Below are 24,738 nucleotides of genomic sequence, written 5' to 3' on the forward strand. Positions count from 1 at the left end.
TACTACTACTGCGTATTGTGAGGCAAACCCACTAACTGTGCTGCTCTTATATATAAATGCTAAATGGGTTGTACTTGTATAGCGATTTTCTACCTTCAAGGTACTCAAAGTGCTTTGACACTACTTCCACATTCAGCATTCACACACACGTTCACACACTGATGGAGGGAGCTGCCATGCAAGGTGCTTACCAGCACCCATCAGGAGCAAGGGTGAAGTGTCTTGCTCAGGACACAACAGACATGACGAAGTTGGTACTAGATGAGGATTAAACCAAGGACCCTCGGGTTGCGCACGGCCACTCTTCCACTGCGCCACGCCATCCCTAATATATATATATATATATAATATATAATAATAAATAAAATAGAAACATATATCCAGATATTTAATTTAAAAATAATTAATTCAAAAAAGTAACTAATAAATTAATAATTAATAAAACAACATATATCCGGATATTTAATAATGTACAAAAATACTCCGATTGTTTTATCTTTAGGGAAATTACTATACTGTCAAAAAAAAGGTATCTATAAGAAAAATATGCTTATGTAAAGAAATGCATTATCTCTAATACACAAGTTATAATGTATCAAATACATTGTGATGTATGTTATCTTAATCATTTATTCACAAAATTGGACTATTATACAATTGTTAGTCTTTATACAAATTATAACGTGCATATGTACCTTAAACTTGCTGATAATGCCTACACATCATTAGCTTTTTGGTAGCCTTTTATGAAGAGAGACAAACTCAAACCTTATCCATCCATTTTTTTTACCGCTTGTCCCTTTTGAGATCGCGAGGGGTGCTGCAGCCTTATATTTTTTTTAAATGACATTTCTTACAGTTTGGAAGTGTAATGACATTGGCCGATAGAGAGCAGCAGTGAGTCAGTGAGCATTGTGTAGCGTTTGTGTTACACGTAAAAAAATGAACTTTCAAGAGCCTGGATAGTATTCACGATACTCAAGATCGATCTTTAGAATACATGCTAAGTTGTTGTTTAAGATTATTAGATTCAGGTCTCAGCCACCAATTGCACTGTGTTTGACCGCCAAATTAAACAACAATTGCATGTGTACCGCCTTGAGAAGACATTCGTTGGTGGGAAGCCGGTGTACGTGAATGCGTCACATCCTACCATCCATCCAGCAACCAAGACGTCTGCAGCGCCACACATTTTCACTGCACGCTAACATGAAAGCCACGACATTCGCTTTGCTTTTCCTGCGGCTTTCTGCCTCCATGTTTTTGGAAGCCGAAGCGGCAAGGAGCCGTACAGGCAGTAGCCAGAACAGCTTCCGACGGGCGGCGAACGGCGTCTACCAGACCCTCAGCAGCGTGTTCGGCGAGGACAGCATCCGAGGCCTGTACAAGGTGAGTTGCTAACATCTGGGATAACCATTCAAAAAAATGTATTCATAAAAAGGTAATACTATAAGGAATTAAATCTTAAATGGTGGATCAGTTAGCTCAGTTTTACCTTAAAAAGCTTTAACTAGCTGATGTAGCATATTTTCATTTATCACTATTTTTTTTTCAATTATCGTGTATCGTCTATTTTTTAATAAAAAATGATTATAGTTATTATTAATTACCTTGTTAATTAGACATTTTCATTTACGGTTATTACAACTGAATAGAGTCAAATTACCAGTCATTTATTGTCTACCGCTCATCTTGTTAGCTATTGCCACTTCCGGTGTGGTCGGCTATTGCTACTTCCGGTGTGGTCAACAGCCATAACTGAAATGTACTCTGCCAAATAGGTTATAATCTATCTATTTTCTACAGCTTGTCCCATTTGGGCTTGCCGGAGCCTATCCAGCTGCATTCGAAATTGTGAAAAATAAAAAATCATTTTCATTCATATTTTATTATCATTTAGGACAGGGGTCGGCAACCTTGATCACTCTGATGTGGCTCAGCTGCTAAATTGCCGACTCCAACGACTATTCTGTGGGGTTTCCGGATTTTAGTGCCTCCCTCAGAAATCACCCGGGGATAACATTCTCCGAATTTCACCTGAACTTCAATACCGAGGGTGTGCAGTGATGACAATGTCTTTAACCTCCTTAACATGTCGTCGCGCCCACTTTTACATCACGCGATCTAGTTGTCGAATGATCATTTTATGTTCAGCCTCTGTTAACACACGAAAGTGACTGCAACACATACTTACTCAACAGCCATACAGGTTACACTGAGGGTTGTAATAAAAACAACTTTAACACTCTTACTAATATGCGCCACACTGAACCTACACCAAACAAGAATGACAAACACATTTTGGGAGAACATCGGCACTGTAACACAACATAAACATAAAAGAACAAATACCCCGAATTCCATGCATCCCTACTCTTCCGGGCTACATTAGCACCAAACCCCGCCCACCTCAACCGACACATGGAGGGTGTGGGGGGATTTGGTGCTAGGGGGTGTATAATGTAGCACAGAAGAGTGGGATGCATGGGATTCTGGGTATTTGTTATTTTGTATTTGTTTTGTTACAGTGTCGATGTTCTCCCAAAATGTGTCTGTGATTCTTGTTTGGTGTGGGTTCACAGTGTGGCGCATATTAGTAAGAGTGTTAAAGTTGTTTATAACACAACCTGTATGGCTGTTGAACAAGTATGCCTTGCAATCGTTTGCGTGTATCAGCAAAAGCCACTTACAACGTGTGACTGGGCTGGCAAGCTGATTGGACGTGTTGAAGAGGGCGTCAAAGACATCACCTTCATAGGTTGCCCTTATTATTGTTAATCGAGGGAAATTCTGCAAACATTCGCGAGAATGGCTGATCTGACATTCGGTAGTCTCGAAATATTCGGGATGGTTGGCAAGTGTGATGCTGTCAAGCGGCATTCATAAAAAACTATCGGGCCCCACTATTATTAAATTTTCATATTAAGGTACGGGCCGCGTGTCTGAGACCCCTGGTTTATACATAGCACAAAGTAAAAAAATTATTTGGATGCAGAGTTATTTCATTTTAAATTTCAAAATAGTTTTGTGGCTCCCATTGTTTTCTTTATTTTGTGAAACATGTCAAAATGGCTCTTTGAGTGGTAAAGGTTGCCGACCCCGGATTTAGGACCTGTAGTAGTTTGACATATTTTAGAGGAAGCTCATGTGTGCCATCCATCTATTTTTTTACCGTTTGTCCTTTTTGGGGGTCGCTGGAGCCTATCTCAGCTGCATTCGCCATCAAATGGAATTTGTTAACGCTTAGATTCCCTTACACAAGGAAACTAACATTTCACAATGTCATTATTTTCGACATTTGGTTATATTCATTATTTACGCAATACTACCCTTTAATTTATCCGAGTATGCATTTTTCTGTATTTGATATTCCTAATACAGCTGTACCTCAGCTACGAGTACCATTCGTCCCACAAAGACCACGTAACTAACCCAGGTGTCAGCAACTCAAAATGTTGAAAGAACCATACTGGACCAAAAATAGAAAAAACAATCTGTCTGGAGTCGCAAAAAATGAAAAGCCGTAGATCCAATCCACTTGACTTGTATAGCACATTCAAACAAATGTTTCCAAAGTGCTGAACAATATTAAAAACATAAAAATATTATCCTTAGCTCCACCAATGACTGAATAAAAAACAAAAAAATAAATATAAAACCAATATAAAAGATAAGCGTTATAATGAATGAAACATGACGCAAGTGTCTATATTAGCCTACTATCAAAATGACCTTAAAAGTTGTATATAAGTGTTATAATGAAGACCACACATGATGCAAGTGTCTATATTAGCTATAATAGCCTACTATCAAAATTAATGTGTCGCAGGCTGAAGCAAATCATTGACCGAAATGTAATATTTATTCTACACATTTTTACAACATAAGTAAATTCAGGGGCTACTTAGGTGCGATAACTCCCGGAAATTACTGGCATAGAATGATTAAAAAAAAGGTATACATGTGTGTTCAAGTTAAAAGAAACGACAAGCTTTTTTTTTTTTTTAAATAGATTTTACAAGCTTTGGCAAGCTAGGTAATGTTTGCTGTGGTCTGGAACATCATGGCACACATCTGAAATGCAGCCAATATTACAACGATGTTTCATGAGACATGCAAGACTAAATTATATACAAAGAGGATAAAAGGATAATAAGTTAGCTCAAATATACCTACAAATGAGGCATAATGATGCAAAATGTATATATAGCTAGCCTAAATAGCATGTTAGCATTGATTAGTTTGTAGTCATGCGCTAACCAATATGCCTGACTAGCACTCCAACAAGTCAATAACATCAAGTGCACCATTGTGCATGCACGCACAGTATAAAACTGTTGGTGGACAAAATGAGACAGAGTGGAAAATAAACTGTTGCGTTTGTATTTCCCCCCCATCTTTTCCCATTTTCAATCCTTTAAGAGCTACTAGAGCGGCACTAAAGACCTGCACCTTGCTGACCCCCGATCTAACCGTTTGTGTCTCATACAGCGGTGCCCATTAAAATTAAATTAAATAAAATTAAATCTGGGTTTTCCACTCTCTTAATGCCATAGTTTTAACAGCCATCAATTTTCTACCACTTGTCCCTTAACATGTCTTTAAAAAAAAAAAAAATTACTGTTTAAAAATCAACGCAATAGATCAGGAGTTGGGAACATATGGCTCAAGAGCCATATGTGGCTCTTTTGATGACTGCACTTGGCTCTCAGATAAATCTTAGCTGACATTGCTTAACATAAGTAATGAATAATTCCGCTGGTAATCAGTGTTAAAAATAACGTTCAAAATATAAAACACTCATTCATTTTAATCCATCCGTTTCCTACCGCACCTGTTCAAGAAATAATGTTATTAAAAAGAATTAGGGACTTATTATACTCTAAAAATGTTGGTCTTACTTATTTTTATCAACATGTGATAGCAGGGACCCTGCCATTCAAATTAGGCTGCTACATTACTAATGATTAATGTAACTATAGCTGAAAAAATAGCACAATAGCAATAGGAATGACTATTAATCCCTGAACACCATGGAGTTAATGTCGGCTTTATGATGCACTTACATTGTATCACTAGCACACACACGAACATACACCGCACAATGAGCTAACACACACACCGCAAAATGAGCTAACGTTACGCTAAAAGTTAATTAGCCTTTACCTCAAGCCAGGACTGCGAGCGACCTGAGCTCCAGTTTGTTTCTAGAACGTCATCTACAAACCCCATTTCCATATGAGTTGGGAAATTGTGTTAGATGTAAATATAAATGGAATACAATGATTTGCAAATGCTTTTCAACCCATATTCAGTTGAATATGCTACAAAGACAACATATTTGATGTTCAAACTGATAAACTCTTTTTTTTTTTTTTTTGCAAATAATCATTAACTTTAGAATTTGATGCCAGCAACACATGACAAAGAAGTTGGGAAAGGTGGCAATAAATACTGATAAAGTTGAGGAATGCTCATCAAACACTTATTTGGAACATCCCACAGGTGTGCAGGCTAATTGGGAAGAGGTGGGTGCCATGATCGGGTATAAAAGCAGCTTCCATGAAATGCTAAGTCATTCACAAACAAGGATGGGTCGAGGGTCACCAATTTGTAAGCAAGTTGTCGAACAGTTTGAGAACATTTCTCAAAGTGCAATTTCAGGGAATTTAGGGATTTTACCATCTACGGTCCGTAAAATCATCAAAAGGTTCAGAGAATCTGGAGAAATCACTGCACGTAAGCAATGATATTACGCCCCTTTGATCCCTCAGGCGGTACTGCATCAAAAACCGACATCAGTGTGTAAAGGATATCACCACATGGGCTCAGGACCACTGTCAGTAAGGACCACTGTCAGTAACTACAGTTGGTCGCTACATCTGTAAGTGCAACTTAAAACTCTACTATGCAAAGCCAAACCTATTTATCAACAACACCCAGGAACGCTGCCAGCTTCGCTGGGCCCGAGCTCATCTAAGATGAACTGATGCAAAGTGGAAGAGTGTTCTGTGGTCTGACGAGTCAGCATTTCAAATTATATTTGGAAACTGTGGACGTGGTGTCCTCCGGAACAAAGAGGAAAATAACCATCCGGATTGTTAGAGGCGCAAAGTTCAAAAGCCAGCATCTGTGATGGTATGGGGGTGTATTAGTTCCCAAGGCATGGGTAACTTACACATCTGTGAAGGCACCATTAATGCTGAATGGTCCATACAGGTTTTGGAACAACGTATGTTGTCATCCAAGCAATGTTGTCATGGACGCCCTTTCTTATTTCAGCAAAACAATGCCAAGCCAAGTGTTACAACAACGTGGCTTCGTAGTAAAAGAGTGCAGGTACTTTCCTGGCCCGCCTGCAGTCCAGACCTGTCTCCCATCGAAAATGTGTAGCGCATTATGAAGCGTAAAATACGACAACAAGACCCCGGACTGTTGAACAACTTAAGCTGTACATAAAACAAGAATGGTAAAGAATTCCACTTTCAAAGCTTCAACAATTAGTTTTCTCAGTTCCCAAAGGTTTATTGAGGGTTGTTAAAAGAAAATGTGATGTAATACAGTGGTGAACATGCCCTTTTCCAACTACTTTGGCACGTGTTGCAGCCATGAAATTCTAAGTTAATTACTATTTGCAAAAAAAAAAGTTTATGAGTTTGAATATCAAATAACTTGTCTTTTTAGTGCATTCAATTGAATATGGGTTGAAAAGGATTTGCAAATCATTGTATTCTGTTTATTTTTACATGTAACACAATTTCCCAACTCAAATGGAAACGGGGTTTGTAGAACGTTGACTGGGAGGTGTTTATTATAATTTGGGGATAGTCCGCTGCTCACCTGGTAAACACCTATCTGCTCGACGCTGAAGCGCTGACTGACTACATGCGCTCTGAATACGCACTGCTGATTGGTTGTTACCGCTATATATGTAACCAATCAGATGGTTGTGTGGGTGGGACAATGCTGGGTGCCGTGTAGGAGACAAAGGCAGAAACCAGAGCTGCTTGTTAAGACTTTAACTTAGACGGCTACTTCATATGTTCGTGTGGAAACTCGTTCGGTACACCTCCGAACAAAACCGGAACCCCCGTATCGAAACTGTTCAATACAAATACACGGACCGTTACAGCCATACTTTCATGGCTCTCTCAGCCAAAAAAGGTTCCCGACCCCTGCAATAGATTGTACTACACATAGCTCTCAAAAATAAAATATTGTCAGGTTAGGTACAGAAAAGAAAAATTACAATAAACTCTTAAGTGTAACTGAGCATTAATATTTTTGTACAAGCAGTATTTTTGACAAACCGTTATCTACTTACACAATTATTCTATTAAAACACTAGACAAATGCGGTGTCTCTTTTGCCGCTTATTATAAGCAACTTTGGGCTCGTTGCTTGTTTCCCTCGTGAGATCAGGTGACAGACACGGTCTAAACTTGTTGACGTTGCACACAGAACTTTGAGTGGCGGACGAGGGAGGTTTAAAGCTGACAGTAACCAATTTGCATGTCTGACTGTGTGCAAGGTTAATGCTCGCTCGTCCAGCGTACTAGTTGGGAGGAAATAAAATGAAACGCGTGGGACGCATTATGCGTCAGTTTCTCAATATTTTCATGGGTTATCTGCTGTGTTAGGGTCGGGATAGGAAATAACCAGGGACCCCCAAACTCTTCCCCACGAGACTTCCAGTTCATTTTTGACATTGAAGTTCAAATATTGCTAATGTGCTGCAATTTGATTGATGTTTTCATCAACCATGAGCTTTACCCCATTCAAAGAGCATAGAACCAATGTTTTAGTTCATTTCCACTCATGGTCCAAATAACCAAAACAAAGTTAATGTTTGTGGCATAAAACAGGACACGTTTTCAGTTCTGGTGGTCGGAGAGCAGGACTGTGTCGATATCTGGCTATGGGCTGTTTGACAGGGACACGGCCCGGATCAGACATAGCTACAGTACAAGCTCATGTTCATCTTTTGTCCCTGTGCAATGGCAAAGTGACAGCAGGTTCAAAATACATTTAATGATTCAATAATTGATCAAATGTAAAATAAAAGTGTGAACAAATGCGGCATAAATGCACATAACGCCGATTAAACTCTCTATTAGGCATAACAAAAACAGCTGAGATCTCAAATTACTGAGGTATAATAATACTAATCTATTTAACATTTTTTAAGGGTCGATCAAACAAATTAACAGGATCTTAATCCCAGAAACAGAATGGCCTCATATGGAACTTGGTCTATTGTATTTGTGTTCATTCCCAGGTCACCATGTCCTGGTGGGTACATTGTAGGTATTGGCAACCGGGTATTTATTGGTTTTATTCAAGTTTAGACAAATTTTTCTTTATTCTTTTTCAGTTTTTCTCCAAAGCGACAGAGCGCTTTGTTCATGGAGTGGATTCCTTTCTTGACACCGTCTGGAAGATCTGGTCTGATCTCCTGGATGTGATGGGCATTGACTGTAAGTGTCAACATGTAACCTGAATTTCTTTAGAGTGGCCATGTTTCAATGAATCACCATACGCGCAGTCTACGTCAACCAATTAACGCTGCCCCTCAAATGTACACATCCCTTCCTTGAAGAGGTGGCGCCAAAATTACTTGAAATTAGTACAGTTAGAGATTTACTGTAAATAACCTTGGGTCAACTCCCCACGTTTTTTTTTTTTTTAAATTAACATAGAAAAAACCCACAAGATACACTTTCAATTAGTGCATTCACCCAAAAAAAACCTCCCTCCCCCATCCACACCCACTTACACAAAAGGGGTTGTTTTTTTCTGCTACCAATATTCTGGTTCTCACAACAGACAACACAGTCTGCAAGGGACACAGTCTCTGAAGCACACATGATTGTGTGTGCCGCTGGTCCACAAACATTTTCACTAATAACTATTTTTTTATGTAATTGTTTTTAAATTGTTTTCATTTTTTTAATCCAAGAAAATGTTTATTTATTTATCTTATTTTGGGAAAAAGAAATGACCTAATCTTCACTAGACCAGGTTGTTAGCGAAATTAGATTTGTTTAAAAGGTTTTTTTTAAAACCAGGTATAGTCCATATAATGTCCAAGTCAGACTCAGCAACACACACCTTCAGCCATGTACACCGAAAAATTAGGGAAACAGATTGCATATAATTTATAAACAAAATTACATTTTCAGAATAAGCATTTGTGTATAGACCAGATTATGTCCACACACACCTTCATTTTATTATTTTCAGCCATATATCTTTCTAAAGTTAGAAAATGTTGAATAAATGTTTTGAAAGAAAATACTAAGTGAATATTTGTTTTTGACCTTAAAAATATAACTTTTACTGAGTACTATAATTAAATTGACTAAACCATGACTGTCAATGATCCATCAATCTTCTCCCGCTTATCCGAGGACGGGTCGCAGGGGCAGCAGCTTAAGCAGGGAAGCCCAGACTTCCCTCTCCCCAGCCACTTCGTCCAGGTCTTCCCAGAGGATCCCGAGGCGTTTCCAGGCCAGCCGGGAGACAGTCTTCCCAACGTGTCCTGGGTCTTCCCCGTGGCCTCCTACAGGTTGGACGTGCCTTAAACACCTCCCTAGGGAGGCGTTCGGGTGGCATCCTGATCAGTTGCCCGAACCACTTCATCTGGCTCCTCTCGATGTGGAGGAGCAGCGGCTTTACTTTGAGCTCCTCCCGGATGACAGAGCTTCTCACCGTATCTCTAAGAGAGAGCCTCGCCACCCGGCGGGGGAAACTAATTTCGGCCGCTTTTACCCGTGATCTCGTCTTTTCGGTCATAAGCCAAAGCTCATGACCATAGGCGAGGATGGGAACGTAGATCGACCGGTAAATTGAGAGCTTTGCCTTCCAGCTCAGCTTCTTCTTCACCACAACGGGTCAATACAGCGTCCGCATTACTGAAGACACCGCACCAATCTGCCTGTCGATCCACTCTTCCCTCACTCGTGAACAAGACTCCTAGGAACTTGAACTCCTCCCCATCCCGGAGATGGCACTCCACCCTTTTCCGGGCGAGAACCATAGACTCTGACTTGGAGGTGCTGATTCATATCCCAGTCGCTTCACACTCTGCTGCAAACCGACCCAGTGAGAGCTGAAGATCCCGGCCGGATGAAGGCATCAGGACCACATCATCTGCAAAAAGCAGAGACCTAATCCTGCGGCCACCAAACAGGAACACTTCAACTGTGCCTAGAAATTCTGTCCATAAAAGTTATGAACAGAATCGGTGACAAAGGGCAGCCTTGGCAGAATCCAACCCTCACTGGAAACGTGTCCAACTTACTGCCGGCAATGCGGACCAAGCTCTGACACTGATCGTACAGGGAGCGGACCACCACAATCAGACAGTCCAATAAATACCCCCATACTCTGAGCACTACCCACAGGACTTCCCGAGGGACACGGTCGAATGCCTTCTCCAAGTCCACAAAGCACATGTAGACTGGTTGGACAAACTCCCATGCACCCTCAAGAACCCTGCCGAGAGTATATAGATGGTGCACAGTTCCACGACCAGGATGAAAACCACACTGTTCTTCCTGAATCAGAGGTTCGGCTATCCGGCGTAGCCTCCTCTCCAGTACACCTGAATAGACCTTACCGGGAAGGCTGACTGTCAATGAACTCTCCTAAAATAACAGAAACCACATCAAGCTTCATAAACAAATCAATCCTTAAACAAATTTTTTCAACTTCCACCCAAAAGGAAGACAAAATGACAATACCAAAACAAATGCTGGGTGGAATCCTGACAGCAAAATCGGCAACCATCTGCCTTTGTCATATTCCATAGTTTTAACGTTTTCCCTGTGGATAAGAAGATATAAGTAATTTTAAAATTTGAAAATAACCATTTTGCAAATCTATAGTAGTTTTGTAGATTAAATATAGCATCCCACGGCAACGGGAAGTAGAAAAAAGTCCTACCATTTTCCATGTGTTGTATGGGACAGTCTTCAAAAGATTTCTTTATTAGATAAAAAAATGTATTTTCTAATTTATTTTAGTTCTTTTGCCAACTAGAATTTTATTAGACATTTACAAACTGAGTTGGCTGCGATGGTGGGGGAGGATGCCGGACAGACCTGGGAGGCCCAAACGCATTGTGAGGGTCTGCTGGGAACGTCTGGCAGAGTCTCCTGTCAGACAAAGTTTCAATTCCCACCTCCGGAAGAACTTTGAACATGTCACGAGGGAGGTGCTGGACATTGAGTCCGAGTGGACCATGTTCCGAACCTCTATTGTCGAGGCGGCAGATCGGAGCTGTGGCCGCAAGGTTGTTGGTGCCTGTCGGGGCGGCAATCCTAAAACCCCTTGGTGGACACCAGCGGTGAGGGATGCCGTCAAGCTGAAGAAGGAGTCCTATCGGGTCCTTTTGGCTCATAGGACTCCGGAGGCAGTGGACAGATACAGACAGGCCAAGCGGTGTGCAGCTTCAGCGGTCGCGGAGGCAAAAACTCGGACATGGGAGGAGTTCGGGGAAGCCATGGAAAACGACTTCCGGACAGCTTCGAAGCGATTCTGGACCACCGTCCGCCGCCTCAGGAAGGGGAAGCAGTGCACTATCAACACCGTGTATGGTGCGGATGGTGTTCTGCTGGCCTCAACTGCGGATGTTGTGGATCGGTGGAAGGAATACTTCGAAGACCTCCTCAATCCCACCAAAACGTCTTCCTATGAGGAAGCAGTGCCTGGGGAATCTGTGGTGGACTCTCCTATTTCTGGGGCTGAGGTCGCTGAGGTAGTTAAAAAGCTCCTCGGTGGCAAGGCCCCAGGGGTGGACGAGATCCGCCCGGAGTTCCTTAAGGCTCTGAATGCTGTGGGACTGTCTTGGTTGACAAGACTTTGCAGCATCGCGTGGACATCGGGGGCGGTACCTCTGGATTGGCAGACCGGAGTGGTGGTTCCTCTCTTTAAGAAGGGGGACCGGAGGGTGTGTTCCAACTATCGTGGGATCACACTCCTCAGCCTTCCCGGTAAGGTTTATTCAGGTGTACTGGAGAAGAGGCTACGTCGGATAGTCGAACCTCGGATTCAGGAGGAACAGTGTGGTTTTCGTCCTGGTCGTGGAACTGTGGACCAGCTCTATACTCTCGGCAGGGTTCTTGAGGGTGCATGGGAGTTTGCACAACCAGTCTACTTGTGCTTTGTGGACTTGGAGAAGGCATTCGACCGTGTCCCTCGGGAAGTCCTGTGGGGAGTGCTCAGAGAGTATGGGGTATCGGACTGTCTTATTGTGGCGGTCCGTTCCCTGTACGATCAGTGCCAGAGCTTGCCGGCAGTAAGTCGAACACATTTCCAGTGAGGGTTGGACTCCGCCAAGGCTGTCCTTTGTCACCGCTTCTGCTCATAACTTTTATGGACAGAATTTCTAGGCGCAGTCAAGGCGTTGAGGGGTTCCGGTTTGGTAACCGCAGGATTAGGTCTCTGCTTTTTGCAGATGATGTGGTCCTGATGGCTTCATCTGACCGGGATCTTCAGCTCTCGCTGGATCGGTTCGCAGCCGAGTGTGAAGCGACCGGAATGAGAATCAGCACCTCCAAGTCCGAGTCCATGGTTCTCGCCCGGAAAAGGGTGGAATGCCATCTCCTGGTTGGGGAGGAGACCCTTCCCCAAGTGGAGGAGTTCAAATACCTAGGAGTCTTGTTCACGAGTGAGGGAAGAGTGGATCGTGAGATCGACAGGCGGATCGGTGCGGCGTCTTCAGTAATGCGGACGTTGTACCGATCCGTTGTGGTGAAGAAGGAGCTGAGCCGGAAGGCAAAGCTCTCAATTTACCGGTCGATCTACGTTCCCATCCTCACCTATGGTCATGAGCTTTGGGTCATGACCGAAAGGATAAGATCACGGGTACAAGCGGCCGAAATGAGTTTCCTCCGCCGTGTGGCGGGGCTCTCCCTTAGAGATAGGGTGAGAAGCTCTGTCATCCGGGAGGAACTCAAAGTAAAGCCGCTGCTCCTTCACATCGAGAGGAGCCAGATGAGGTGGTTCGGGCATCTGGTCAGGATGCCACCCGAACGCCTCCCTAGGGAGGTGTTTAGGGCACGTCCAACCGGTAGGAGGCCACGGGGAAGACCCAGGACACGTTGGGAAGACTATGTCTCCCGGCTGGCCTGGGAACGCCTCGGGATCCCCCGGGAAGAGCTAGACGAAGTGGCTGGGGAGAGGGAAGTCTGGGTTTCCCTGCTTAGGCTGTTGCCCCCGCGACCCGACCTCGGATAAGCGGAAGATGATGGATGGATGGATGGATGGATTTACAAACTAGTAATTTAGTAGTTCCATGATTAATTGTTTCCATCTTTTTCCAATTACTCCAGTTAGTTGATTAAATGAAAAGCTTGAACAAGCATCACCATACATACTGTAGCTGTAAATTCATCATACTTCATAATTTTACCATTCAGTTAGTATTACAATTTTAATTTAAAATGATCAAAATATCAATTGATAACTCCACAGACTAACTGGTGCCAACTCGCTAACAAATGCTAACATGAAAATGAGATGACATTGTTGCTCATTAACATACCCTATTCTAAACTGTATACTAAACACATTAGTCTGACCAACTAAGCTATTAAATAGTTCTAGGGGTGTAACGGTCCGTGTATTTGTATTGAACCCTTTTGGTTCGGTTCGGAGGTGTACCGAACGAGTTCCACACGGACATATTAAGTAGCTTACCGCACGTTGTGTAAACAATGCACACCAAGGCACCATGAATTGATTTACGTGGTGTTGTGGAAATTTCTTAAAGACGATCCTTTAGTGACAAATAGCTTTAAAATGATTTATTAAAGTAACAAACAAATAACAAGCTTTGCAAAGCGAGACCAAACCAGAACGACACATCCGTTCGTTCCAGCTTGTTCTAACTCCTTTAGAATTTGACATGACAATTATACATTCTCAGAAGTCCCACCCTCCATGCTCATTTACATACAGTACACCAGTGCAATGAATACCCAAAGTCCTGTGAAGGGGAGAGGGTGTCGTCTGCCCAGAGGAGGGGGGTCACTCAGGAAAGGGGAACAATTTAGCTCTGGTGGGGGTAAGGAAGAGGAAAAACACATGCCCACATCAACTATAGTCCACATGTTACATCAAAGACACAGGAGACAGAGCTTGATCAGACAATAGATCTCTTGCTAAGTGTCACATTCCTGAGCCCAATAAACAACGTTTGGCGACCCGTTCAAAGAACATCTTCAATTAAACGAGTACAAGTAATTTTGCTATCACAGTGGACCCCAACTTAAACAAGTTGAAAAACTTATTTGGGTGTTACCATTTAGTGGTCAATTGTACAGAATATGTACCCTATTGTGCAATCTACTAATAAAAGTTTCAATCGATAAAAAAAAACAAAAAACACACACTGCATGCTACCAGCGAGCAGGCTACTATAGACTGACCATACCTCCTCTTTTCACCGGATATGTCCTCTTTTGCGGGGCTGTCCGGGTGGAGTTTCTTAAATGCCTCAAATGTCCGGCATTTCAAGTTAGGGTTGCGTGAATTTTCGATATACGTTCAGGGTTAAGAAGGGGTTAAAAACAAAACAAAAAATGAGCATAGCAACATTCATGAGGGAGGGGCAGAGACAGAGATATGATAAACACATGCGTCGTCAGACTCTGCTTTTTACCCATAGATTTATTATATTTTATTTTTTATTATCTATAGCAGGGGTGTCAAAAGTGTGCCCCGGAAGCCATTTGCGGCCCACAGCTAATGTTTTAAAGCCCCGCGGCACTTTCTAAAAATACTATTAAAATAAACAAAAACATATACAAAAGTGAAATAAAAAAGCTTAAAGGCTAAATGTAATTTAGAAAAAGTTGCTATGTTGACTAATAAAACGTTTTTTTTTTTCTTTCAAACTGTCATTGCTTAAAACAAAATATTGAATCAAAATCATCCATCCATTTTCTACCGCTTATTCCAATCAATGTTATGAATTATTGACCTATCCAACGTTCCCATTACTTCACATCAAATATTCCTCTAAGAAAAATATTTTTGGTGGAAGATTTAGAAAATTTGTTCAATAGCCAAAAAAGGTATATTTTGTTGTTTTCTTACTGTACCAAAAATGAACCGAACCGTGACCTCTGAACCAAGGTACGTACCGAACTGAAATTGTTGTGTACAGTTACACCCTTAGTCTTAGCACAGTGATCTTTCTATACTCAGGAATACAAGATGGTGTTTTTACAGTGCGTTTAAAAAGGAGCACTGAACAGTATGACACCCCAATAACCACCAGATAAATGTGTTATGCAACAATCATTTAAATAAACCTATATGCTACAGTACAAAGCGATATTCAAAATAAAAGCTTAGACATTAAAACATAACATACTAAAGAAACTAAATGGAGCATAAGAAACAAAACATGCAAAATTGTTTTTTGACAGACTATTTTGATTATAAAAACTATGAAGATTTAATATTGTGATATCTGATCATTTAGAGTTGGGACACAAGGTACAGATTCTGGCCATAGAATCTTTTAATCATCTTTATTGCTGAAAGGTAGATGGGAATGTGTGTGTTGTATTTAGTCAACGCACACAAGGATGGCTGCCACCATTGATCGAAACCGGCTATTCTGACAAAGACGTGCTTTCTTTCGAACGTGAACATACTTACAGTATAATACAGTTTCATATCATTTCACTTTACATCATGTCCGAAAAGGAGTAGGAAGAAGTAAAGGTTATTTAGTCCTACCCATTTCCCACTTCAGAGCATTTACAAATATATAGAATCATTTGACCTTTTTATAATATCTGTGAATTAGTACACACAGTTTTGTAATATGTAAACAGTTTAGTCATTAACATACTGAGATGCAGAATTTTATTTTCAATAAGGCTCAAAGTATTTCTCATAATTCCTCTTTGTACTTTGCAAGCACTATTAAAAAACGTTTTAAACTGGATCATATCAGTACAATGTTTAACTTAATCCATTCCATCATTTAATTTTCTTTAAAAAGGGGAAATTACATCACATATTGACTTATCAATTTAAAAGGCACAGGAACATTACAGAACTGGTTAACGGCACACATAGGCTTTCGTACAAACTGTTTCCATATGAGTTGGGAAATTGTGTTAGATGTAAATATAAACGGAATACAATTATTTGCAAATTCTTTTCAACCCATATTCAGTTGAATGCACTACAAAGACAAGATATTTGATGTTCAAACTCAAACTTTATTTTTTTGTGCAAATAATTAACTTAGAATTTTATGGCTGCAACCCGTGCGAAAGTAGTTGGGAAAGGACATGTTCACCACTGTGTTACATCGCCTTTCCTTCAAACACTCAATAAAACGTTTGGGAACTGAGGAAACTAATTGTTGAAACTTTGAAAGTGGAATTCTTTCCCATTCTTGTTTTATGTAGAGCTTCAGTCAAATTTTACGCTTCATAATGCGCCACACATTTCGATGGGAAACAGGTCTGGACTGCAGACGGGCCAGGAAAGTACCCGCACTCTTTTACTACGAAGCAATGCTGTTGTAACATGTGGCTTGGCATTGTCTTGCTGAAATAAGCAGGGGCGTCCATGATAACATTCCTTGGATGACAACATATGTTGCTCCAAAACCTGTACCTTTCGGCATTAATGGTGACATCTGTGAAAGTTACCCATGCCTTGGGCACTAATACACCCCCATACCATCACAGATGCTGGCTTTTGAACTTTGCGTTGATAACAGTCTGGATGGTTACATTTTTCTTTGTTCTATAGGACACCACGTCCAGTTTCCAAATATGATTTGAAATGTGGACTCAGACCACATAACACTTTTCCACTTTGCATCAGTCCATCTAAGATGAGCTCGGGCCCAGCGAAGCCGGCGGCGTTTCTGGGTGCTATTGATAAATGGGTTTGGCTTTGCATAGTAGAGTTTTAACTATCACTTACAGATGTAGCGACCAACTGTAGTTAATGACAGTGGTTTTATGAAACGTTCTTGAGCCCAGGTGGTGATATCCTTTACACACTGTCGGTTTTTGATGCAGTACCACCTGAAGGATCAAACGTTCATATCATTGCTTACGTGCAGTGATTTCTCCAGATTCTCTGAACCTTTTGATGATTTTACAGACCGTAGATGGTAAAATCCCTAAATTCCTTGCAATAGCTCGTTGAGAAATGTTCTAAAATTGACAATTTGCTTACAAAGTGGTGACCCTCACCCCATCCTTGTTTGTGAATTACTTAGCATTTCATGGAATCTGCTTTTATACCCAATCATGGCACCCAACTGCTATCAATTAGCCTGCACACCTGTGGGATGTTCCATATAAGTGTTTGATGAGCATTCCTCAACTTTTTCAGTATTTATTGCCACCTTTCCCAACTTCTTTGTCACGTGTTGCTGGAATCAAATTCCAATGTTAATGATTATTTGAAAAAAAAAAAATGTTTGTTTAAACATCAAATGCATATCATTGTATCCCGTTTTTTTTTTTTTGCATCTAACAATTTCCCAACTCATATGGAAACGGGGCTTGTACATGAATAGATAAAGCATGTACAGTCCCCTCCAAATAGACTATTTGCAAGCAGTGATAAGGGTGTGGTAGGTTATACGGTATACTAGCATTAGTTTAGTACCGCAATATTAATGAATCATACCACCTCTGAAAAGTACCGGTCCCGCACCCAGCTGTGTCATTGCTTGTTTTACGAGCAGATGAGCATGTTCAGTTGCACACAATCAAGGAGTACTTACAAGCACACAGTGTGTAGACAGAAAAGGGAGAATGAACGCATTTTGGCTTAAAAACTGACGATAAAGGTGAAGTTATAATACTGAAACGCCCTCAGGTAGAGGTGCTTTAAGACATGGCTAGCTAGCTCGCGGCTAACATCCATTCGCAGTCGGCAGTGTTTTAGCTACTTCTAAATCACTAATCCTCGTCTCTATGGTGACAAAGTAAGTTTCTTACAAGTATCATCCCCTGCAGGACAAGGAATAGCTAAACATGCTCACTACACACTGTAGCTCACCGGCGTCAAAATATAAACAAACGCCATTAGTGGATGCACACCATACATCCACTGTAATGATATTAAGTACAATTGCATATCTGGTTGATATTTATTGGCATCAAAACATTTAAATTAATTTTATGTCTATAAAGTCAGGAAATATGTCCCCGGACACATGAGAAATTTGAATATGACCAATGTATGATCCTGTAACAACTTGGTATCTGATACCCAAATTTGTGGTATCATCCAAAACTAATGTAAAGTATACAAACAGAGGATTGTGATTATTTCATTTTAACAGAAGTGTAGATGGAACATGTTTAAAGTGAAAGTAAGCAGATATTAACAGTAAATGAACAAGTAGATAATTCATTTTCTACCACTTGTCCTTATTTTTGACAAAATAGAATGGAAAATATTGTTACTGCATATGTCAGCTGTTAAATGAGGATTGTATTTTAAGGACACTTGCAATAAGGAACATGTTTAATGTACTGTAAGATTTGTTAATATAAAGCCAATAATGCCATTGTGGTCCCTTTGTGTGGAAAAGTACCAAAATAGTTTTGGTATGGGGAAAACACTAGGGCCAGGGTCACCAACCTTTTTGAAACCAAGAGCTACTTAGGTACAGATTAATGCGAAGGGCTACCAGTTTGATACACACTTAAATAACCAGAGATAGCAAATTTTCTCAATTTACCTTTAATAAATTAATCTATATATTTAAAAAAAAAAAAGGGTATTTCTGTCCGTCATTCCGTCGTACATTTTTTTTCCTTCTACGGAGGTTTTTTGTAGAGAAGAAATGATGAAAAAGACACACTTAATTGAATGGTTTAAAAGAGAAGAAGACAGGAAAAAATGACAATTAAATTTTGAAACCTAGTTTCTTCTATTTCGACTCTTTAAAATTCAAAATTCAACCGAATAAAAGAGAACTAGCTAATTTGAATCTTTTTGAAAATATTAAAATAATTTATGGAACATTAGTAATTTTTCCTGATTAGGATTAATTTTATAATTTTGATGACATGTTTTAAATAGGTTAATATCCAATCTGCACTTTGTTAGAATATGTAACAAATTGGACCGAGCTACATTTCTAACAAAGACAAATCATTATTTCTTGTAGATTTTCCAGAACAAGAATTTTAAAAATACATTCAAAAGACTTTGAAATAAGATTTAAATTTGAATTTACTTGAACATTGATTTAAATTGTCAGGAAAGAAGAGGAAGGAATTTAAAAAAAAAAAAGGAATGTTTTTTAAAATCTTAAAATCATTTTTAAGGTTGTATTTTTTCTCTAAAATTGTCTTTCTGAAAGTGATAGGAAACAAAGTAAAAAAAAATAAATGAATTTATTTAAACAAGTGAAGACCAAGTCTTTAAAATATTTTCTTGGATTTTCAAATTATATTTGAGTTTTGTCTCTTAGAATTAAAAATGTCGAGCAAAGCGGGACCGGCTTGCTGGTAAATAGATAAAATAAAATAAAGGCAGCTCACTGGTAAGTGCTGCTATTTGAGCTATTTTTAGAACAAGCCAGCGGGCGGCTCATCTGGTCCTTAAGGGCTACCTGGTGCCCGCGGGCACCGCGTTGATGACCCCTGCACTAGGGTGTGGCTGCGTGCAAATTTTTAACTCAGAAGTGTGGCGGGGTTAGTTTCTCAATATGAAAAAAGTTCTAAGACTTTGAATGTTATAAAAGGCCTGCTACTCTCTGCTGTTTAGTAACTAGCCAGCCACAGTGTGAAGTATTAGAAGTGCTCACCTGACTTGATACCTTGCTCCCCACATGTAGCGTCCAACCTCAGCCACTACTTCAGTCCAGCGTCCCTGAGCAGCTCGCCTACACGCGCCCTCCTCCTGGTGGCCGGCGTCCTGGTGGCCTTCTGGTTCCTCTCAATGTTCCTGGGCGGCGTCTTCTACCTGCTGCACGCCGTCTTCGGCCGCTTCTTCTGGCTGGCGCGCGTGGTCCTCCTGGCCCTGTCCTGCCTCTATGTCCTGCAGAAGTTTGAGGGCGACCCTGAGCGCGCCGTGCTGCCGCTGTGCGTCGTCATGGCGTTTTACTTCATGACGGGGCCCGTGGGCGTGTACTGGCAGCGGGGTGGCGGAAGCTCGCTGGAGGAGAAGGTGGACCAGCTGGACACGCAGATCAGGCTGCTGAACATCCGGCTGAGTCGGGTCATAGACGGCCTGGAGTGCACGGAGTAGAATAGAAGCGCTGGAGACAACAGCTCTGTAATCGCGTTTTTATTTTCTACCTGCTTGAATCTGAAATGTGAAGAAATCATTAAGACAACTTTACAATGCCTCCAGCATTTTTTTGAAAGACAAGCTCACACGCTGGGCTATAAAGTGGCATATTTTGCGTTTTTAATATTATAACTTTTACGCTCTGAGATTTACTATACAGTGTGTATGACACTGGGGCCAATAAGTACAGTGATAGTACCTTTTTATGTTGTATTTCCTGTATCTTGTTAGTGACTTCCTGTATGGGCTTAAATATTGGGACACCACCAACAGGAAGTTGGAGGATAATGTGGAATTTGCAGCTTCCCCTCATTTGAATGACTGATTTAAAAGGGTATTTCTTCAAGTCCTTAGTCCGCATGCATCACCTCACCCCGCTCACCACTTAGAACATGCGCATTTCCAGTTATAATTCACTTTTCCATCAGTGTCCTGCCATCAGCCCTTTTAGAACATAAAGTAGTTCTTTTAAAGGTTGCTTTTAATGCCCATTGAATATGTAGACTGCACAATTCTGTATTGCATTCCTTTTTCAACTAACATTCAGGACTGTTTGTATATTGACCACTACAACCACCTAAATCTCAACATGGTCATGTGACATTATGTCCATGTGGTACATTTGAACTATTGGATATAAGTCCGATTCTGATAAATAATGGTTTGAGTTAAAAGTCCCTGCAGTTAGTCATAAGCGAGATGGGGTCATGCATTTTTAGTCTGCAGTTTATTGCACTATTTACTAGGGGTAGAACGGTACATGTATTTCAGGGGTGTCCTGCATTTCTGAGGGCTTTAATTGCTAAATGAGGAACTCTCCTTAAAGAATAAATAAAGTACTATCTAAATACTATGAAAATTATTTAAATAAAAAAGTTGTCTGACAGAAAAGGCATAAATCCTTGTTTGTTTTACTTTATATCAACCTTAAGTTGATATAGAGATTTACTGTAAGCATTAAATAAAAAATTGACTTAATATTTTAGTGACTGAGACACTATGCTCCCCAGGAGCCTTAAGGATAAAAAAAAAAAAAAAAAAAAATCCATATTTTAAGGTTTTAAAATGAAAAATATCAAAATGGCCCCCGCATACTTGAATTTTTCCGTGTGCGGCAATATGTGGAAAAATTTTGGACACCCCTGGTGTATTTGTATTGAACAGTTTCGGTACGGAGGTTTCGGTTCGGCGGTATACCGAACGAGTTTCCACACGGAAATATTAAGTAGCGTACAGCACGTTGTATAAACAACGCACACCGAGGCACAACAAGGCATGCTAGCAGCGACCGGGCTATGATAGACTGACCATACGTCCTCTTTTCACCGACATGTCTTTTGCGGGGCTGTACGGGTGGAGTTTCTTAAATGCCTCGACCGTCCGGCATTTCAAGTTTGGGTTGCGTGTATTTTCAATGTACGTTCAGGGTTAAAAAAAAACTAATTGTGCACGTAGCAGCATGCGTGAGGGAGGGGCAGAGACAAAGAGAGCGAGAGAGTTATAAACGTGCATGTGTCACCAGGCTCTGCTTTTTACCCATAGATTTATCAGATTTTATTTTTTATTATTTATAGCGGGGGTGTCAAAGTGTGCCCCAGAAGCCATTTGCAGTCCACTGCTAATGTTTTAAAAAGGCCCGCGACACGTTCTAAAAATACTATTAAAATAAAAGTGAACTAAAACCCTAAAGGCTAAATGTAATTTAGATAAAGTTGCAATATTGACTAACAAAGCTGTTTTTTTTTTTTCTTTCTGTCATTGCTCATACCATAATATTGAATCAGAATCAATGTTATGAATTGACCTATACAAAGTTCCCATTACTTCACATCAAATATTCCACTAAGAAAAGTTTTTGGAAGATTTTCCAAATTTGGTAAATTACCCCAAAAATGTATATTTTATTTTACTGTACCGAAAATTAACCAAACCGTGATCTCTGAACCGAAGTACAGTTATGATCAAATTTATTCAACCCCCACACAATTTTGGCGTTTTAGTAAGTTGGACATTTATTCCGTATTTTGGTTATAGTCATATCAAATAAAGATGTGTCAGACAAATGCAACTTAAATTGTAACTATTTTACTAAATACCAAAAAAGGATATTTCTCTTAAAATCTCATTGACACAATTATTCAACCCCTTGAAGATCATAACTCAACAGAATTTGAATAAGGTATTTTCAATCAGGTGTTGAAAACACCTGTAGATGTGATTAGAACGATAATTAAACTGATTAAAACAGACTGACGTCCAGCTTCTTGTAGATAGTCAACAGAATATTTGCAACATGGTGAAGTCCAAGGAGTGGTCAAAGATGTCAAGAGGAGAGGTAATTTCTCTTCATAAGAAAGGATATGGATATAAGAAAATAGCAAAGACATACATTCCAAGAGACACAGTTGGGAGCATAATTCACAAGTTTAAAGTTAAGGCACAGTGGAAACACTACCTGGGCGTGGTAGAAAGAGGATGCTGTGTGCGTACAGTGGTGAAAAACCCCCGGGTAACAGCTGAGGAACTACAACAGGACATAGCAGAGGGGGAACCGCAGGTTTCATCCCAGACAATAAGGCGCGCACTATGAGATGAAAGCCTCCATGCCAGAACTCCCAGACACACCCCACTTCTGACTACCAGGCACAAGGGGAAAAAAAAGATTGCAGTATGCCAAAAATCATCTGGACAAACCCCAAAGGTTTTGGGAAACTGTTCTATGGAGTGATGAGACAAAAGTGGAACTCTTTGGGCCTATGAATCAACGTTATGTCTGGAGGAGAAAAAATGAAGCTTACAAAGAGAAGAACCCCTTTCCTACTGTTAAGCATGGTGGGGGGTCAATCATGCTCTGGGGCTGTTTCTCTGCCTCAGGTACCGGGAATCTCCAGCGCATTCAAGGCATTATGAATTGTATTTCCTACCAGGATATATTAGCTGCAAATGTCATGAAGTCAGTGACGAAGCTGAGGCTTGGGAGACGTTGGACCCTCCAACAGGACGACAATCCCAAGCATACCTCCAAATCAACAGAGTGGTTGCAGAAGGGCTGGAAGACTCTGGAGTGGCCTTCACAGTCGCCAGACCTAAATCCTATAGAAAACCTGTGGTGGGACTTGAAGAAGGCAGTTGCAGCACGCAAGCCCAAGAATATGAATGAACTGGAGGCCTTTGCCCAAGAGGAATGGGCTAAAATACCTGTAGATCGTTGCAAGAAGCTTGTGTCCGATTATGTATCACGTTTGAAGGATGTAATTACTGCCAAAGGGTGTTCTACTAAGTAACTAAAGATGCATGTAACTAGGGGGTTGAATAATTTTGTCAATGAGATATTAAGAAAAATGTCCTTTTTTGGTACTTTGTAAAAATACAGTGTTACAATTTAAGTTGCATTTGTCTATTTGACATGACTATAAACAAAATACAGAATAAATGTCCAACTTGCTAAAACACCAAAATTGTGTGGGGGTTGAATAATTTTGATCACAACTACCTACTGAACCGAAAATTTTTGTACACCCCTATTTACTCAACTATAGTCAATACATCTTGCTCTGATGCGGGATCTGAGCAGAGAATGTCGTTGTGGCTTGTGCAGCCACGACTTTGAGACACTCTTGATTTAGGGCTATAGAAGTAAGCATTGTTGCATTAGCCTTTTTGAACCGTTCAAAAAGTCCTCAATGGGGAAGAAGGCAGTTCCTGTTAAAGCTGGAAGTTCTGTTGCGGCTGCATGTTTTAGTACTCTGACGACTGCATGTGTTTTGTTTATGTATTTATATAAAGTGGTTTTAAAAGTGTGTTTGTTGAAACAGGTCATTCAAAGTGTTACATTGTTAAATCAAGTTTAGAAAAGATTATGGATTTTAAAGTGGCATTTATTCCATTTTACACTGGATTTGAGTTTGTCTTAAGTCTTCAACACTGAAGCGCCACTGAATATAATGGCAACTTGCTGGAAAACCTACCCAATTATTCTATTCACAAATACTCCTGTTATTTAATTTTCTGCTTTTTTCTGTGCCAACTTGAAACTTGTTTTTTCTATCAGTTAAATATACTTTTTTTTTTTTTAGAATAGGCCATGTGAAATGTTGAAAAACTGATGTCTTTTTATGCAAACATGTTGGTAGCCAATCAGTTTCTGTTTTGTGTATGAAAACTGTTTAAATAAAATAAACTGACTCCAATAGGATGAAGACTTCCATGTGTTACTACAGTCATAAATATGGTCACTTTGCAGATATATTTTTAGATCAAATTGTTGAAGCTGGAAATTGACCAACTTCCCCAGTAGGTAGCAATACAACACTAAATTTGGATTTCACAATGCACACTATTAGACTACAATTGTGATGGACGTAATAAATGTAAGTACATTAAAAACATTAAGGGTGTAAAAAGCAGCATAACCTACCGTCCTTTTTGGGTTAC

At 40.3% G+C, this 24,738-nt stretch overlaps 1 protein-coding gene across 1 annotated transcript; it reads left to right on the plus strand.

Moving 5' to 3' along the window:
* The first annotated feature begins 973 nt into the window (after window positions 1-973).
* On the plus strand, window positions 974-24,499 carry bri3bp (bri3 binding protein). Its single transcript, XM_061902056.1, has 3 exons — window positions 974-1,389; window positions 8,375-8,477; window positions 19,850-24,499. Exons 1-3 carry the CDS (start codon window positions 1,138-1,140, stop codon window positions 20,260-20,262), a joined length of 768 nt encoding a protein of 255 aa, XP_061758040.1. The 5' UTR covers window positions 974-1,137; the 3' UTR covers window positions 20,263-24,499.
* The last annotated feature ends 239 nt before the right edge of the window (window positions 24,500-24,738 follow it).

The sequence above is a fragment of the Nerophis ophidion genome, linkage group LG01 (assembly GCF_033978795.1).
Source record: "Nerophis ophidion isolate RoL-2023_Sa linkage group LG01, RoL_Noph_v1.0, whole genome shotgun sequence".
Classification (NCBI taxonomy): Eukaryota; Metazoa; Chordata; class Actinopteri; order Syngnathiformes; family Syngnathidae; genus Nerophis; species Nerophis ophidion.